Source organism: Oncorhynchus keta, unplaced genomic scaffold, assembly GCF_023373465.1.
Source record: "Oncorhynchus keta strain PuntledgeMale-10-30-2019 unplaced genomic scaffold, Oket_V2 Un_contig_10811_pilon_pilon, whole genome shotgun sequence".
Taxonomy (NCBI): Eukaryota; Metazoa; Chordata; class Actinopteri; order Salmoniformes; family Salmonidae; genus Oncorhynchus; species Oncorhynchus keta.
Window position 1 is genome coordinate 1 of NW_026277212.1, and position 17,161 is coordinate 17,161.

The 17,161-nt window shown below is 48.0% G+C and overlaps 2 protein-coding genes across 2 annotated transcripts; one reads left to right on the top strand and one right to left on the bottom strand.

Moving 5' to 3' along the window:
• The first annotated feature begins 152 nt into the window (after positions 1-152).
• LOC127917117 (telomeric repeat-binding factor 2-like) lies at positions 153-3,199 on the top strand. Its single transcript, XM_052500502.1, has 3 exons — positions 153-783; positions 876-919; positions 2,722-3,199. The coding sequence occupies exons 1-3, from the start codon at positions 639-641 to the stop codon at positions 2,878-2,880; spliced, it is 348 nt and encodes a 115-aa protein (XP_052356462.1). The 5' UTR covers positions 153-638; the 3' UTR covers positions 2,881-3,199.
• Positions 3,200-5,189: 1,990 nt separating this feature from the next.
• LOC127917118 (60S ribosome subunit biogenesis protein NIP7 homolog) lies at positions 5,190-16,092 on the bottom strand. Its single transcript, XM_052500503.1, has 5 exons — positions 15,941-16,092; positions 15,352-15,438; positions 15,076-15,214; positions 11,709-11,849; positions 5,190-5,507 (listed from the first exon to the last, which is right to left on the bottom strand). Exons 1-5 carry the CDS (start codon positions 15,994-15,996, stop codon positions 5,388-5,390), a joined length of 543 nt encoding a protein of 180 aa, XP_052356463.1. The 5' UTR covers positions 15,997-16,092; the 3' UTR covers positions 5,190-5,387.
• Positions 16,093-17,161: the final 1,069 nt, after the last annotated feature.

Here is a 17,161-nt window from a genome sequence, read left to right on the forward strand (position 1 = left end):
GCTGCCACCCCCACAACATGATGCTGCCACCCCACAACATGACAACCCCACAACATGATGCTGCCACCCCACAACATGATGCTGCCACCCCGTGCTTCACAGTTGGGATGGTATTCTTCAGCTTGCAAGCCTCCCATGGTGTTTATACTTGCGTACTATTGTTTGTACAGATGAACATGGTACATTGAGGCGTTTGGAAATTTACTCCCAAGGATGAACCAGAGATCTACAATTTATTTTCTGAGGTCTTTCTTGGCTGATTTTCCCTTGATGTCAAGCAAAGAGGCACTGAGTTTGAAGGTAGGCCTTGAAATACATCCACAGGTACACCTCCAATTGACTCAAATTATGTCAATTAGCCTAGCAGAAGCTTCTAAAGCCATGACATCATTTTCTGGAATTTTCCAAGTGGTTTAAAAGGCCCAGTCAACTTAGTGTTTGTAAACTTCTGACCCACTGGAATTGTGATACAGTGAAATAATCTGTAAACAATTGTTGTAAAAATGACTTGTCACAAAGTAGATGTCCTAACCGACTTGCCAAAACTATAGTTTGTGGAGTGGTTGAAAAGCAAATTTTAACGACTCCAACCTGAGTGTAACTTCCGACTGAATGGTTATGTATTTCAGCCATAGAGGATGATGTTGAAGATCACAGCTGATCGACTTTCTCTCTTTTATAATGGTGATGTCATCTGCAGGAAGCAGCTATTCAGTGTTGCTAAGGAATCCAAGGATAGGTGGAGTGATGAAGAGGATTTATTTGACTCCCCTCACAAAGACAGTAATTATGACGATCAGCAATTATGATTCAAAACGATACGATGTTTATTACTAGTGATTTACTATGGAGTTCTGGCATCTGTCTTTGTTTAGGTTCTGAGGACAACGCCAGTACTACCGGAGGAGGCAGGAAGAGGGTGAGTTTAGGTTCTGGAGACAGGAAGAGGGTGAGTTTAGGTTCTGGAGACAGAACTACCGGAGGAGACAGGAAGAGGGTGAGTTTAGGTTCTGGAGACAGAACTACCGGAGGAGGCAGGAAGAGGGTGAGTTTAGGTTCTGGAGACAGTACTACCGGAGGAGGCAGGAAGAGGGTGAGTTTAGGTTCTGGAGACATAACTACTGGAGGAGGCAGGAAGAGGGTGAGTTTAGGTTCTGGAGACAGGAAGAGGGTGAGTTTAGGTTCTGGATACACCAGAACTACTGGAGGAGATAGTATGTTTATTATATTAACCCTAAGTGTTGTCCCCTACAGTGTGTTTACAATGTTAACCCTAAGTGTTGTCCCCTACAGTGTGTTAACCCTTAGTATTGTCCCCTACAGTGTGTTTACAATGTTAACCCTAAGTGTTGTCCCCTACAGTGTGTTTACCCTAAGTGTTGTCCCCTACAGTGTGTTTACCCTAAGTGTTGTCCCCTACAGTGTGTTAACCCTTAGTATTGCCCCCTACAGTGTGTTTACCCTAAGTGTTGCCCCTACAGTGTGTTTACCTAAGTGTTGTCCCCTACAGTGTGTTTACCCTAAGTGTTGTCCCCTACAGTGTATTGTTAACCCTAAGTGTTGTACAATGTTAACCCTACAGTGTTGTTTACTGTGTTTACAAACCCTAAGTGTTGTCCCCTACAGTGTGTTTACCCTAAGTGTTGTCCCCTACAGTGTGTTTACCCTAAGTGTTTTTACCCTAGTGTGTTGTCCCCTACAGTGTGTTTACTAATGTTAACCCTAAGTGTTGTCCCCTACAGTGTGTTTACCCTAAGTGTTGCCCCCTACAGTGTGTTTACCTAAGTGTGCCCCCTACAGTGTGTTTACCCTAAGTGTTGTCCCCTACAGTGTGTTTACAATGTTGTCCCCTAAGTGTTGTCCCCCTGCAGTGTGTTTACAATGTTGTCCCCTACAGTGTGTTTACCCTAAGTGTTGTCCCCCTACAATATGTTTACCCCTACAGTGTGTTTACCTAAGTGTTGTCCCCTACAATATGTTTTCCCCAGTGTGTTTACAATGTTAACCCTAAGTGTTGTCCCCTAAGTGTTGTCAGTGTGTGTTAACCCTAAGTGTTGTCCCCTACAGTGTGTTTACAATTAACCCTAAGTGTTGTCCCCTACAGTGTGTTTAACCTAAGTGTTGTCCCCTACAGTGTGTTTACTATGTTAACCCTAAGTGTTGTCCCCCTACAGTGTGTTTACCTAAGTGTTGTCCCCTACAGTGTGTTAAGTGTTGCCCCTACAGTGTGTTAAGTGTTGTACAGTCCCCTAAGTGTTGTCCCCTACAGTGTGTTTACCTAAGTGTTGCCCCCTACAGTGTTTACCTAAGTGTTTACCCTAAGTGTTGTCCCCTACAGTGTGTTGTCCCCTACAGTGTGTTTACCCTAAGTGTTGTCCCCTACAGTGTGTTTACCCCTAAGTGTTGTCCCCCAATATGTTTACCCTACAGTGTGTGTTGTCCCCTACAGTGTGTTAACCCTAAGTGTTGTCCCCTACAGTGTGTTTTAACCCTAAGTGTTGTCCCCTAGTGTGTTTACCCTAAGTGTTGCCCCCTACAGTGTGTTTACCCTAAGTGTTGTCCCCTACAGTGTGTTGTCCCCTAGTGTGTATGTTAACCCTAAGTGTTGCCCCTACAGTGTGTTTACCCTAAGTGTTGTCCCCTAGAGTGTGTTTACCCTAAGTGTTGTCCCCTACAGTGTGTTTACTATACCTTGCGTGTTCTGTTGTGTCCCTCCTGTAGATGTGGACAGCAGAGGAGACTGAGTGGGTGAAGGAGGGAGTGAGGCGCTACGGAGAGGGGAACTGGTCCAGAGTAAAGTCCTCTTTCCCCTTCTTGGGCCGAACCTCCGTGAACATCAAGGACCGGTGGAGAACCATGAAGAAACTCAAGTTGGTCTGAGGGGACCAAAGCGTCTAACTTGTCCAATAAGAAATTATATTTTAAGTTTACATTTACTACGGGGTGCAGTAACGAATTCGAACGCTGGAGGGCCTCGGAGCTACGCAAGACAATGATGACGTTCTCCTGATGTGAGACGTTTCCTTTCCACAAAGGATACATGTTTGCCCGTCGCACATCTGTCAACAGGAAGCTGAAGATGGTCGGAGGGCCTTTGGACTAAGATAGATGTTGATTCTGCCATTTTGTTTTAAACATGTTTATAGAAGTATTTTATCACTTGTCTTTCTTGGTAAAATAAAGACTTCTCTTCTACTGACTGGCCTAACGTTTACCACAGGACTGGCTTCTACTGACTAGCCTAACGGTTACCACAGGACTGGTTTCTACTAACTGGCCTAACGTTTACCACAGGACTGGTTTCTACTAACTGGCCTAACGGTTACCACAGGACTGACTGGCCTAACGGTTACCACAGGACTGGTTTCTACTAACTGGCCTAACGGTTACCACAGGACTGACTGGCCTAACGTTTACCACAGGACTGGTTTCTACTGACTGGCCTAACGGTTACCACAGGACTGACTGGCCTAACGGTTACCACAGGACTGGTTTCTACTGACTGGCCTAACGGTTACCACAGGACTGGTTTCTACTGACTGGCCTAACGGTTACCACAGGACTGGCTTCTACTGACTAGCCTAACAGTTACCACAGGACTGGTTTCTACTGACTGGCCTAACGGTTACCACAGGACTGGTTTCTACTGACTGGTCTAATGGTTACCACAGGACTGGCCTAATGGTTACCACAGGACTGGCTTAACGGTTACCACAGGACTGGCTTCTACTGACTAGCCTAACGGTTACCACAGGACTGGCTTCTACTGACTGGCCTAACGGTTACCACAGGACTGGCTTCTACTGACTGGCCTAACGGTTACCACAGGACTGGCTTAACGGTTACCACAGGACTGGCTTCTACTGACTAGCCTAACATTTACCACAGGACTGACTGGCCTAACATTTACCACAGGACTGGCTTCTACTGACTGGCTTAACGGTTACCACAGGACTGGCTTCACGGTTACCACAGGACTGGCTTCTACTGACTGGCCTAACGGTTACCACAGGACTGGCTTAACGGTTACCACAGGACTGGTTTCTACTGACTGGCCTAACGGTTACCACAGGACTGGCTTCTACTGACTAGCCTAACGGTTACCACAGGACTGGCTTCTACTGACTAGCCTAACGGTTACCACAGGACTGGCTTCTACTGACTGGCCTAACGGTTACCACAGGACTGACCTAACGGTTACCACAGGACTGGCTTCTACTGACTGGCCTAATGGTTACCACAGGACTGACTGGCCTAACGTTTACCACAGGACTGGCCTAACGGTTACCACAGGAAATACATGCTATATTTAACGGTTAGTAACAGATACAACATTTATTCAGGAGAAGAAAAAAAACATCTCAGTATATCAAAACAGTTTTAATGTTATGCTGATGGAATTAACTGCACAATCATATTTATGCAAATCGCTTAAACCAGAGAACCATACAGATTATGAATACTACATATAACCTCAAATATTCCAATTTACAAAACATTTATTTAGATTGGCTGAGAGATTTACATTCATAGTGGCAGGGATGTTTGGTAGATAAATGTAAATCACTCAGCCATAGTGAGGGATGTTTGGTAGATAAATGTAAATCACTCAGACATAGTGAGGGATGTTTGGTAGATAAATGTAAATCACTCAGCCATAGTGAGGGATGTTTGGTAGATAAATGTAAATCACTCAGACATAGTGAGGGATGTTGGGTAGATAAATGTAAATCACTCAGCCATAGTGAGGGATGTTTGGTAGATAAATGTAAATCACTCAGCCATAGTGAGGGATGTTGGGTAGATAAATGTAAATCACTCAGCCATAGTGAGGGATGTTTGGTAGATAAATGTAAATCACTCAGCCATAGTGAGGGATGTTTGGTAGATAAATGTAAATCACTCAGACATAGTGAGGGATGTTTGGTAGATAAATGTAAATCACTCAGACATAGTGAGGGATGTTTGGTAGATAAATGTAAATCACTCAGACATAGTGAGGGATGTTGGGTAGCTGACAGCTTGATGAAACTCTCCAGACAGTCACTGGCCCCTTGGTAAATTAGAGGGAAATACACAATCATATCCTGAAGACCAGGGTCTCCCCAAACCTCTCAGGGACCATCAGACATGTCACATAGCTGTACCTCCCAACCCTCTAGGGTGGTCCCCGGGAGGAAGTTTACTGTATATAATTGATAGACCAGTTTGTAGGGTGGTCCCCGAGGAGAGGAAGTACTACTGTATATAATTGATAGTCCAGTTTGTAGGGTGGTCCCCGAGGAGAGGAAGTACTACTGTATATAATTGACAGTCCAGTTTGTAGGGTGGTCCCCGAGGAGAGGAAGTACCACTGTGTATAATTGACAGTCCAGTTTGACGACTCCTTATGTGAGCGTGTCCTCAGACCTGATGAACTCTCCGATGTCTGCCTGGTGGAACACAACGATGGACATGGGGTCCACTCTCCTGCACTCCTGGGTGGACTTGGCTGCCACTCCAAAGCCCTGCAGAGAGACCAGAGGGGCGTGTTCAAACCTGCACGTTACCTAGGAGTTACTATGGTTACTGGTGCTTTAGATATTAGCTTGTCTGAAAGGTTGTCAAGCGATCACTATCCAACAGAGATGCTGTGTAGAACTGACAGTATGGGTCGGTTTACCACACAGATTAAGTCTAGTCCTGGACCAAAAAGCACTTAATGGAGATTCTCCATTAGTCTGACTAGTTAACCTCTGGGAAAGCTGCCCCCTGTGTTGACTGAATTGATTGGATAATGATTGGAGGGAGGGCTACATGTTGACTGAAGAGAGGGCTACATGTTGACTGAAGGGAGGGCTACATGTTGACTGAAGAGAGGGCTACATGTTGACTGGGGGGAGGGCTACATGTTGACTGGGGAGGGCTACATGTTGACTGGGGGAGGGCTACATGTTGACTGAAGAGAGGGCTACATGTTGACTGAAGAGGGCTACATGTTGACTGAAGGGAGGGCTACATGTTGACTGAAGGAGGGCTACATGTTGACTGAAGGGAGGGCTACATGTTGACTGAAGAGAGGCTACATGTTGACTGAAGAGAGGGCTACATGTTGACTGGAGGGAGGGCTACATGTTGACTGAAGGGGAGGGCTACATGTTGACTGAAGAGAGGGCTACATGTTGACTGAAGAGAGGGCTACATGTTGACTGAAGGGAGGGCTACATGTTGACTGAAGGGAGGGCTACATGTTGACTGAAGAGAGGGCTACATGTTGACTGAAGAGAGGGCTACATGTTGACTGAAGGGAGGGCTACATGTTGACTGAAGGGAGGGCTACATGTTGACTGAAGGGAGGGCTACATGTTGACTGAAGGGAGGGCTACATGTTGACTGAAGGGAGGGCTACATGTTGACTGGAGGGAGGGCTACATGTTGACTGAAGGAGGGCTACATGTTGACTGAAGGAGGGCTACATGTTGACTGGAGGGAGGGCTACATGTTGACTGAAGGGAGGGCTACATGTTGACTGAAGGGAGGGCTACATGTTGACTGAAGGGAGGGCTACATGTTGACTGAAGGGAGGGCTACATGTTGACTGAAGGGAGGGCTACATGTTGACTGAAGGGAGGGCTACATGTTGACTGAAGGGAGGGCTACATGTTGACTGAAGGGAGGGCTATATGTTGACTGCAGGGAGGGCTATATGTTGACTGCAGGGAGGGCTATATGTTGACTGAAGGGAGGGCTACATGTTGACTGAAGAGAGGGCTATATGTTGACTGAAGGGAGGGCTATATGTTGACTGAAGGGAGGGCTATATGTTGACTGAAGGGAGGGCTATATGTTGACTGCAGGGAGGGCTACATGTTGACTGAAGAGAGGGCTACATGTTGACTGAAGGGAGGGCTACATGTTGACTGAAGGGAGGGCTACATGTTGACTGAAGAGAGGGCTACATGTTGACTGGAGGGAGGGCTACATGTTGACTGGAGGGAGGGCTACATGTTGACTGGAGGGAGGGCTACATGTTGACTGGAGGGAGGGCTACATGTTGACTGGAGGGAGGGCTACATGTTGACTGGAGGAGGGCTACATGTTGACTGGAGGGAGGGCTACATGTTGACTGAAGGGAGGGCTACATGTTGACTGAAGAGAGGGCTACATGTTGACTGAAGGGAGGGCTACATGTTGACTGAAGGGAGGGCTACATGTTGACTGAAGAGAGGGCTACATGTTGACTGAAGGGAGGGCTACATGTTGACTGGAGAGAGGGCTACATGTTGACTGAAGGGAGGGCTAAATGTTGACTGAAGAGAGGGCTACATGTTGACTGAAGGGAGGGCTACATTTTGACTGAAGAGAGGACTACATGTTGACTGGAGGGAGGGCTACATGTTGACTGAAGGGAGGGCTACATGTTGACTGAAGGGAGGGCTACATGTTGACTGAAGAGAGGGCTACATGTTGACTGAAGAGAGGGCTACATGTTGACTGGAGGAGGGCTACATGTTGACTGAAGGGAGGGCTACATGTTGACTGAAGGGAGGGCTACATGTTGACTGAAGAGGGCTACATGTTGACTGGAGGGAGGGCTACATGTTGACTGAAGGGAGGGCTACATGTTGACTGAAGGGAGGGCTACATGTTGACTGAAGAGAGGGCTACATGTTGACTGGAGAGAGGGCTACATGTTGACTGGAGAGAGGGCTACATGTTGACTGGAGAGAGGGCTACATGTTGACTGGAGAGAGGGCTACATGTTGACTGGAGAGAGGGCTACATGTTGACTGGAGGGAGGGCTACATGTTGACTGGAGAGAGAGCTACATGTTGACTGGAGGGAGGGCTACATGTTGACTGGAGGGAGGGCTACATGTTGACTGGAGAGAGGGCTACATGTTGACTGGAGAGAGGGCTACATGTTGACTGGAGAGAGGGCTACATGTTGACTGGAGGGAGGGCTACATGTTGACTGAAGGGAGGGCTACATGTTGACTGGAGGGAGGGCTACATGTTGACTGGAGGGAGGGCTACATGTTGACTGAAGAGAGGGCTACATGTTGACTGAAGAGAGGGCTACATGTTGACTGGAGGGAGGGCTACATGTTGACTGATTTGATTGGATAATGACTGGAGGGAGGGCTACATGTTGACTGAAGAGAGGGCTACATGTTGACTGAAGAGGGCTACATGTTGACTGAAGAGAGGGCTACATGTTGACTGGAGGGAGGGCTACATGTTGACTGATTTGATTGGATAATGACTGGAGGGAGGGCTACATGTTGACTGAAGGGAGGGCTACATGTTGACTGATTTGATTGGATAATGACTGGAGGGAGGGCTACATGTTGACTGATTTGATTGGATAATGACTGAAGGGAGGGCTACATGTTGACTGAAGGGAGGGCTACATGTTGACTGAAGAGAGGGCTAAATGTTGACTGAAGTGAGGGCTACATGTTGACTGAAGAGAGGGCTACATGTTGACTGAAGGAGGGCTAAATGTTGACTGAAGTGAGGGCTACATGTTGACTGAAGAGAGGGCTACATGTTGACTGAAGTGAGGGCAACATGTTGACTGAAGTGAGGGCTACATGTTGACTGGAGGGAGGGCTACATGTTGACTGAAGAGAGGGCTACATGTTGACTGAAGGGAGGGCTACATGTTGACTGAAGAGAGGGCTACATGTTGACTGAAGAGAGGGCTACATGTTGACTGGAGGGAGGGCTACATGTTGACTGGAGTGAGGGCTACATGTTGACTGAAGGGGAGGGCTACATGTTGACTGGAGGGAGGGCTACATGTTGACTGGATTGATTGGATAATGACTGGAGGGAGGGCTACATGTTGACTGAAGAGAGGGCTACATGTTGACTGAAGAGAGGGCTAAATGTTGACTGAAGAGAGGGCTACATGTTGACTGAAGAGAGGGCTACATGTTGACTGAAGAGAGGGCTACATGTTGACTGAAGAGAGGGCTACATGTTGACTGGAGAGAGGGCTACATGTTGACTGGAGAGAGGGCTACATGTTGACTGGAGAGAGGGCTACATGTTGACTGGAGAGAGGGCTACATGTTGACTGGAGAGAGGGCTACATGTTGACTGGAGAGAGAGCTACATGTTGACTGGAGAGAGGGCTACATGTTGACTGGCGGGAGGGCTACATGTTGACTGGCGGGAGGGCTTTCTGTTGACTGGAGGGAGGGCTACATGTTGACTGAAGGGAGGGCTACATGTTGACTGAAGGGAGGGCTACATGTTGACTGAAGGGAGGGCTACATGTTGACTGAAGGGAGGGCTACATGTTGACTGGAGGGAGGGCTACATGTTGACTGGAGGGAGGGCTACATGTTGACTGAAGAGAGGCTACATGTTGACTGATTTGATTGGATAATGACTGGAGGGAGGGCTACATGTTGACTGGAGGGAGGGCTACATGTTGACTGAAGGGAGGGCTACATGTTGACTGGAGGGAGGGCTACATGTTGACTGGAGGGAGGGCTACATGTTGACTGAAAGAGGGCTACATGTTGACTGAAGAGGGCTACATGTTGACTGAAGGGAGGGCTACATGTTGACTGAAGGGAGGGCTACATGTTGACTGAAGGGAGGGCTACATGTTGACTGAAGAGAGGGCTACATGTTGACTGAAGAGAGGGCTACATGTTGACTGGAGGGAGGGCTAAATGTTGACTGATTTGATTGGATAATGACTGGAGGGAGGGCTACATGTTGACTGAGAGAGGGCTACATGTTGACTGAAGAGGGCTACATGTTGACTGAAGAGAGGGCTACATGTTGACTGGAGGGAGGGCTACATGTTGACTGATTTGATTGGATAATGACTGGAGGGAGGGCTACATGTTGACTGAAGGGAGGGCTACATGTTGACTGATTTGATTGGATAATGACTGGAGGGAGGGCTACATGTTGACTGATTTGATTGGATAATGACTGAAGGGAGGGCTACATGTTGACTGAAGGGAGGGCTACATGTTGACTGAAGAGAGGGCTAAATGTTGACTGAAGTGAGGGCTACATGTTGACTGAAGAGAGGGCTACATGTTGACTGAAGGGAGGGCTAAATGTTGACTGAAGTGAGGGCTACATGTTGACTGAAGAGAGGGCTACATGTTGACTGAAGTGAGGGCTACATGTTGACTGAAGTGAGGGCTACATGTTGACTGGAGGGAGGGCTACATGTTGACTGAAGTGAGGGCTACATGTTGACTGAAGGGAGGGCTACATGTTGACTGGAGGGAGGGCTACATGTTGACTGATTTGATTGGATAATGACTGGAGGGAGGGCTACATGTTGACTGAAGAGAGGGCTACATGTTGACTGAAGAGAGGGCTAAATGTTGACTGAAGTGAGGGCTACATGTTGACTGAAGAGAGGGCTACATGTTGACTGAAGAGAGGGCTACATGTTGACTGAAGAGAGGGCTACATGTTGACTGAAGAGAGGGCTACATGTTGACTGGAGAGAGGGCTACATGTTGACTGGAGAGAGGGCTACATGTTGACTGGAGAGAGGGCTACATGTTGACTGAGAGAGGGCTACATGTTGACTGGAGAGAGCTACATGTTGACTGGAGAGAGGGCTACATGTTGACTGAAGGAGGGCTACATGTTGACTGGCGGGAGGGCTTTCTGTTGACTGGAGGGAGGGCTACATGTTGACTGAAGGAGGGCTACATGTTGACTGAAGGGAGGGCTACATGTTGACTGAAGGGAGGGCTACATGTTGACTGGAGGGAGGGCTACATGTTGACTGGAGGGAGGGCTACATGTTGACTGGAGGGAGGGCTACATGTTGACTGAAGAGAGGGCTACATGTTGACTGATTTGATTGGATAATGACTGGAGAGAGGGCTACATGTTGACTGGAGGGAGGGCTACATGTTGACTGAAGGGAGGGCTACATGTTGACTGGAGGGAGGGCTACATGTTGACTGGAGGGAGGGCTACATGTTGACTGAAGAGAGGGCTACATGTTGACTGAAGTGAGGGCTACATGTTGACTGAAGAGAGGGCTACATGTTGACTGAAGAGAGGGCTACATGTTGACTGAAGAGAGGGCTACATGTTGACTGAAGAGAGGGCTACATGTTGACTGAAGAGAGGGCTACATGTTGACTGAAGGGAGGGCTACATGTTGACTGAAGAGAGGGCTACATGTTGACTGAAGAGAGGGCTACATGTTGACTGAAGAGAGGGCTACATGTTGACTGAAGTGAGGGCTACATGTTGACTGAAGTGAGGGCTACATGTTGACTGAAGAGAGGGCTACATGTTGACTGAAGAGAGGGCTACATGTTGACTGAAGAGAGGGCTACATGTTGACTGAAGAGAGGGCTACATGTTGACTGAAGGGAGGGCTACATGTTGACTGAAGGGAGGGCTACATGTTGACTGAAGGGAGGGCTACATGTTGACTGAAGGGAGGGCTACATGTTGACTGAAGAGAGGGCTACATGTTGACTGAAGAGAGGGCTACATGTTGACTGAAGGGAGGGCTACATGTTGACTGAAGAGAGGGCTACATGTTGACTGAAGGGAGGGCTAAATGTTGACTGAAGGGAGGGCTATATGTTGACTGGAGGGAGGGCTATATGTTGACTGATTTGATTGGATAATGTACAGTATGTGAAGGGGGAGGGCTACATGTTGACTGAAGTGATTGGATAATGGACAGCATGTGAAGAGGGAGGGCCAACTCACCAGCGGTACGTCTGCCATGGAATACACCACCACACCCTGGTATTGGTTGGTGTTCTCTGTGATCCTCCCCAGACCAGACTTCAACACGTGGTTCCCATAGAGGAAGGACTGCTCCTGCCCAGGCTTAACCCACACCTTGAACTGGACACACAGAGGGTTCAGTTACTCAGACCATAGAGGAAGGACTGCTCCTGTCCGGGCTTAACCCACACCTTGAACTGGACACACAGAGGGTTCAGTTACTCAGACCATAGAGGAAGGACTGCTCCTGTCCAGGCTTAACCCACACCTTGAACTGATCACACAGAGGGTTCAGTTACTCAGACCATAGAGGAAGGACTGCTCCTGTCCAGGCTTAACCCACACCTTGAACTGGACACACAGAGGGTTGTTACTCAGACCATAGAGGAAGGACTGCTCCTGTCCAGGCTTAACCCACACCTTGAACTGATCACACAGAGGGTTCAGTTACTCAGACCATAGAGGAAGGACTGCTCCTGCCCGGGCTTAACCCACACCTTGAACTGATCACACAGAGGGTTCATTTACATTTAAGTCATTTAGCAGACGCTCTTATCCAGAGCGACTTACAAATTGGTGCATACACCTTATGACAACCAGTGGAACAGCCACTTGCATCTAAATCTTGTTGGGGGGTGAGAAGGATTACTTACCCTTACTTACCCTATCCTAGGTATTCCTTGAAGAGGTGGGGTTTCAGGTGTCTCCGGAAGGTGGTGATTGACTCCGCTGTCCTGGCGTCGTGAGGAGTTTGTTCCACCATTGGGGGGCCAGGGCAGCGAACAGTTTTGACTGGGCTGAGCGGGAACTGTACTTCCTCAGTGGTAGGGAGGCGAGCAGGCCAGAGGTGGATGAACGCAGTGCCCTTGTTTTGGGTGTAGGGCCTGATCAGAGCCTGGAGGTACTGAGGTGCTGTTCCCCTCACAGCTCCGTGGCGAGCACCATGGTCTTGTAGCGGATGCGAGCTTCAACTGAAGCCAGTGGAGAGAGCGGAGGAGCGGGGTGACGTGGAGAGAACTTGGGAAGGTTGAACACCAGACGGGCTGCGGCGTTCTGGATGAGTTGTAGGGGTTTAATGGCACAGGCAGAGCCCAGCCAACAGCGAGTTGCAGTAATCAAGACGGAGATGACAAGTGCCTGGATTAGGACCTGCGCCGCTTCCTGTGTGAGGCAGGGTGGTACTCTGCGGATGTTGTAGAGCATGAACCTACAGGAACGGGACACCGCCTGATGTTAGTTGAGAACGTCAGGGTGTTGTCCAGGATCACGCCAAGGTTCTTAGCGCTCTGGGAGGAGGACACAATGGAGTTGTCAACCGTGATGGCGAGATCATGGAACGGGCAGTCCTTCCCCGGGAGGAAGAGGAGCTCCGTCTTGCTGAGGTTCAGCTTGAGGTGGTGATCCGTCATCCACACTGATATGTCTGCCAGACATGCAGAGATGCGATTCGCCACCTGGTCATCAGAAGGGGAAAGGAGAAGATTAATTGTGTGTCGTCTGCATAGCAATGATAGGAGAGACCATGTGAGGTTATGACAGAGCCAAGTGACTTGGTGTATAGCGAGAATAAGAGAGGGCCTAGAACAGAGCCCTGGGGACACCAGTGGTGAGAGCGCGTGGTGAGGAGACAGATTCTCGCCACGCCACCTGGTAGGAGCGACCTGTCAGGTAGGACGCAATCAAGCGTGGGCCGCGCCGGAGATGCCCAACTCGGAGAGGGTGGAGAGGAGGATCTGATGGTTCACAGTATCGAAGGCAGCCGATAGGTCTAGAAGGATGAGAGCAGAGGAGAGAGAGTTAGCTTTAGCAGTGCGGAGCGCCTCCGTGATACAGAGAAGAGCAGTCTCAGTTGAATGACTAGTCTTGAAACCTGACTGATTTGGATCAAGAAGGTCATTCTGAGAGATAGCGGGAGAGCTGGCCAGGACGGCACGCTCAAGAGTTTTGGAGAGAAAAGAGAGAAGGGATACTGGTCTGTAGTTGTTGACATCGGAGGGATCGAGTGTAGGTTTTTTCAGAAGGTGCAACTCTCGCTCTCTTGAAGACGGGAGGGACGTAGCCAGTGGTCAGGGATGAGTTGATGAGCGAGGTGAGGTAAGGGAGAAGGTCTCCGGAAATGGTCTGGAGAAGAGAGGAGGGGATAGGGTCAAGCGGGCAGGTTGTTGGGCGGCCGGCCGTCACAAGACGCGAGATTTCATCTGGAGAGAGAGGGGAGAAAGAGGTCAGAGCATAGGGTAGGGCAGTGTGAGCAGAACCAGCGGTGTCGTTTGACTTAGCAACGAGGATCGGATGTTCAGTTACTCAGACCATAGAGGAAGGACTGCTCCTGCCCGGGCTTAACCCACACCTTGAACTGGACACACAGAGGGTTGTTACTCAGACCATAGAGGAAGGACTGCTCCTGCCCGGGCTTAACCCACACCTTGAACTGATCACACAGAGGGTTCAGACCATAGCTCTGTTATTACAGGACTACCAATGTCTTAACTGAGATCCTGTCGGTTGAGAGAGATATTGATGTTCATTTTAAAGCTTACGCAAATATGATTATCGAACTAAATCTCTAGTCTCACCTGGCTGTCGTCAGAGTCATTTTGGGGCGGCAGGTAGCCTACTGGTTAGAGCATTAGGCCAGTAACCGAAAGGTTGCTGGATCGATTCCCCAGACTTACAAGGTTAAAAAAAAATCTGTCGTTCTGTCCCTGAACAAGGAAATTAAGCCAATGTTCCCCTGTAGGCCGTCATTGTAAATAAGAATTTGCTCTTATCAGACTTGCCTAGTGACTTTTAAATTTTTTTTTTTTACAAAATCTACACTTCTAACATGACTGTGGTTATCATTATACACAGTGAGGGGTCAGAGGGCCTCCACTTCCTGCTTCTTGTTCACCTTCTAACATGACTGTGGTTATCATTATACATAGTGAGAGGTCAGAGGGGCCTCCACTTCCTGCTTCTTGTTTACCTTCTAACATGACTGTGGTTATCATTATACACAGTGAGAGGTCAGAGGGGCCTCCACTTCCTGCTTCTTGTTTACCTTCTAACATGACTGTGGTTATCATTATACACAGTGAGAGGTCAGAGGGCCTCCACTTCCTGCTTCTTGTTCACCTTCTAACATGGCTGTGGTTATCATTATACACAGTGAGAGGTCAGAGGGGCCTCCACTTCCTGCTTCTTGTTCACCTTCTAACATGGCTGTGGTTATCATTATACACAGTGAGAGGTCAGAGGGGCCTCCACTTCCTGCTTCTTGTTCACCTTCTAACATGGCTGTGGTTATCATTATACACAGTGACATGTGAGAGGTCAGAGGGGCCTCCACTTCCTGCTTCTTGTTTACCTTGGCATATGGTGCCAGAAAGTCCAGTGCTGTGATGTGCAGGCGGAACTTAATGGTCTTGGTGAACTTCCCAAAGCAGGTGCCCACCGACACCAACTTATCACGGGAGATGTTGGTAGCCAACTTCAGAATTGTCTCACTGATACAAAAAAAAAAAAAAAAGTGGAAATAAGACAATATCTTAACTAGCCAAAGAGATGATCGTGAAGTAACCTGCTTTACAATATCCATTAGGTAATATTTAACAATAACAGCAGCTCTGTAGCGTCCGTTTACCTGATGTAATATACACGGTCATTGTGAAGTCTGAAGCAATATGTCCCATCGGGTCGATCCACCAGGTGTTTGATGTTCTCACCAATGCTGCAGACAAGAGGGTGTCACACATTGTCAATGTAGGTTCAGAGAATTTTAGACTATTTCAAATCACGTGTCACGGGGCGGCAGTGCAGCCTAGTGGTTACAGCGGTGGACCACCGGAAGGTTGCAAGTTCAAATCCCCGAGCTGACAAGGTACAAATCTGTCGTTCTGCCCCTGAACAGACAGTTAACCCACTGTTCCTAGGCCGTCATTGAAAATAAGAATTTGTTCTTAATTAACTGACTTGCCTAGTTAAATAAAAGGTAAAAAATAACATTAAAATAAATAAATCTACACAGACGACGTATTCGCCAGCTTGCTGAAGCATAACTAGGTGCAGGTTAAAGACTGTCATCATGAGCATATATCACCAAAGAGACTGGACTTGTGTTTATCAACCCTGTGCACTAACTACCCAGGCAAAGCATGGAGCGAGTCTGAACAGCCACAACAGTTTCAAAATAACGTCAACCTCGTCTTTCAAGATCACATGTCAATACTCACTATTTGGAGAGTTTCTCAAACATCGTTTTTGTCTCGTCGTCTGTTAAAGGCCTCATTTTGCTCAAGGATTCGCTAATTTCCTTACAATATTGTGCCCGCTGAATGTAGCTTGATACAGCGTGGGGATAGAGAGCGGAAATACATGCGCAGGAAAACGGAAGTGGATGTAAAAGTGACGTCAAAATCATGCGCCTGTTGATGTTGACGAGCGACTAGAATTTTAGCAGAATTGCGAATTTTAAATTGTCATTTAAAAGACATCAGACGCTCGCATTGTATTTTAACGAGCTGTTTCGGTACTGTAAAGGTGTAAAGGCTGGAAATAGGAGACTAAAGACATTCAGATGAAGTGTTTTGAAGTGACACAGCTTTCAATATGATGACGGCTGTGGACGTGGAAGACGAGAGTATTCTGGCTTCAATATTTAAAGACAGCTTTCCAGACAACTGGAGAGACAACCCCGACTTCGCGGCCTACCTGTCCGAGCTCAGTTCGTATGGCGTGGAAAATTAAACCGTGAACCGGAGCGGCTGGCGGAGGGAGAGGGCGCAGATACTGCAGCAGACCCGGGAGCTCGCCTTCTCCAACTACAAGACGTTCATCCGCACCGCGGACTGCACCGGGAGATTTACCGAGACTTTGGCCGTGTGGAAAGCAGTGTTTCTAAACTCCTCGACAAGTTGCCCAGCTTCGGGGAAAAATGCAGGTCAGTGGTAAAAGTTAGACAACTTCTCTCTGTCGTTTTGACATGGCATTTACGTGATTTAAAAAATATATATATATTTTTTTGTAGGCAAGTCTGTTAAGAATACATTTTTATTTTCAATGACTGCCTAGGAACAGTGGGTTAGCTGCCTGTTCAGAGGCAGAACGACAGATTTGTACCTTGTCAGCTCGGGGATTTGAACTCGCAACCTTCAGGTTACTAGTCCAACGCTCTAATGGGGGATTCTGTCGGGGGAGATTTTCGGCACCAACACCGGCAAAACGTGCAAACATATAAATAATAATAATATATGCCATTTAGCAGACGCTTTTATCCATGACTTACAGTCATGTGCATACATTCTCACGATATGGGTGGTCCCGAGAATCAGACCCACTACCCTGGCATTACAAAAGCGCCATGCTCTACCAACTGAGCTACAGATATCCTCCAAACACCGGTTTCGTGGGCATTAGCACTTCTTCTGTAACATTTATTCAAAATCATATTTTCA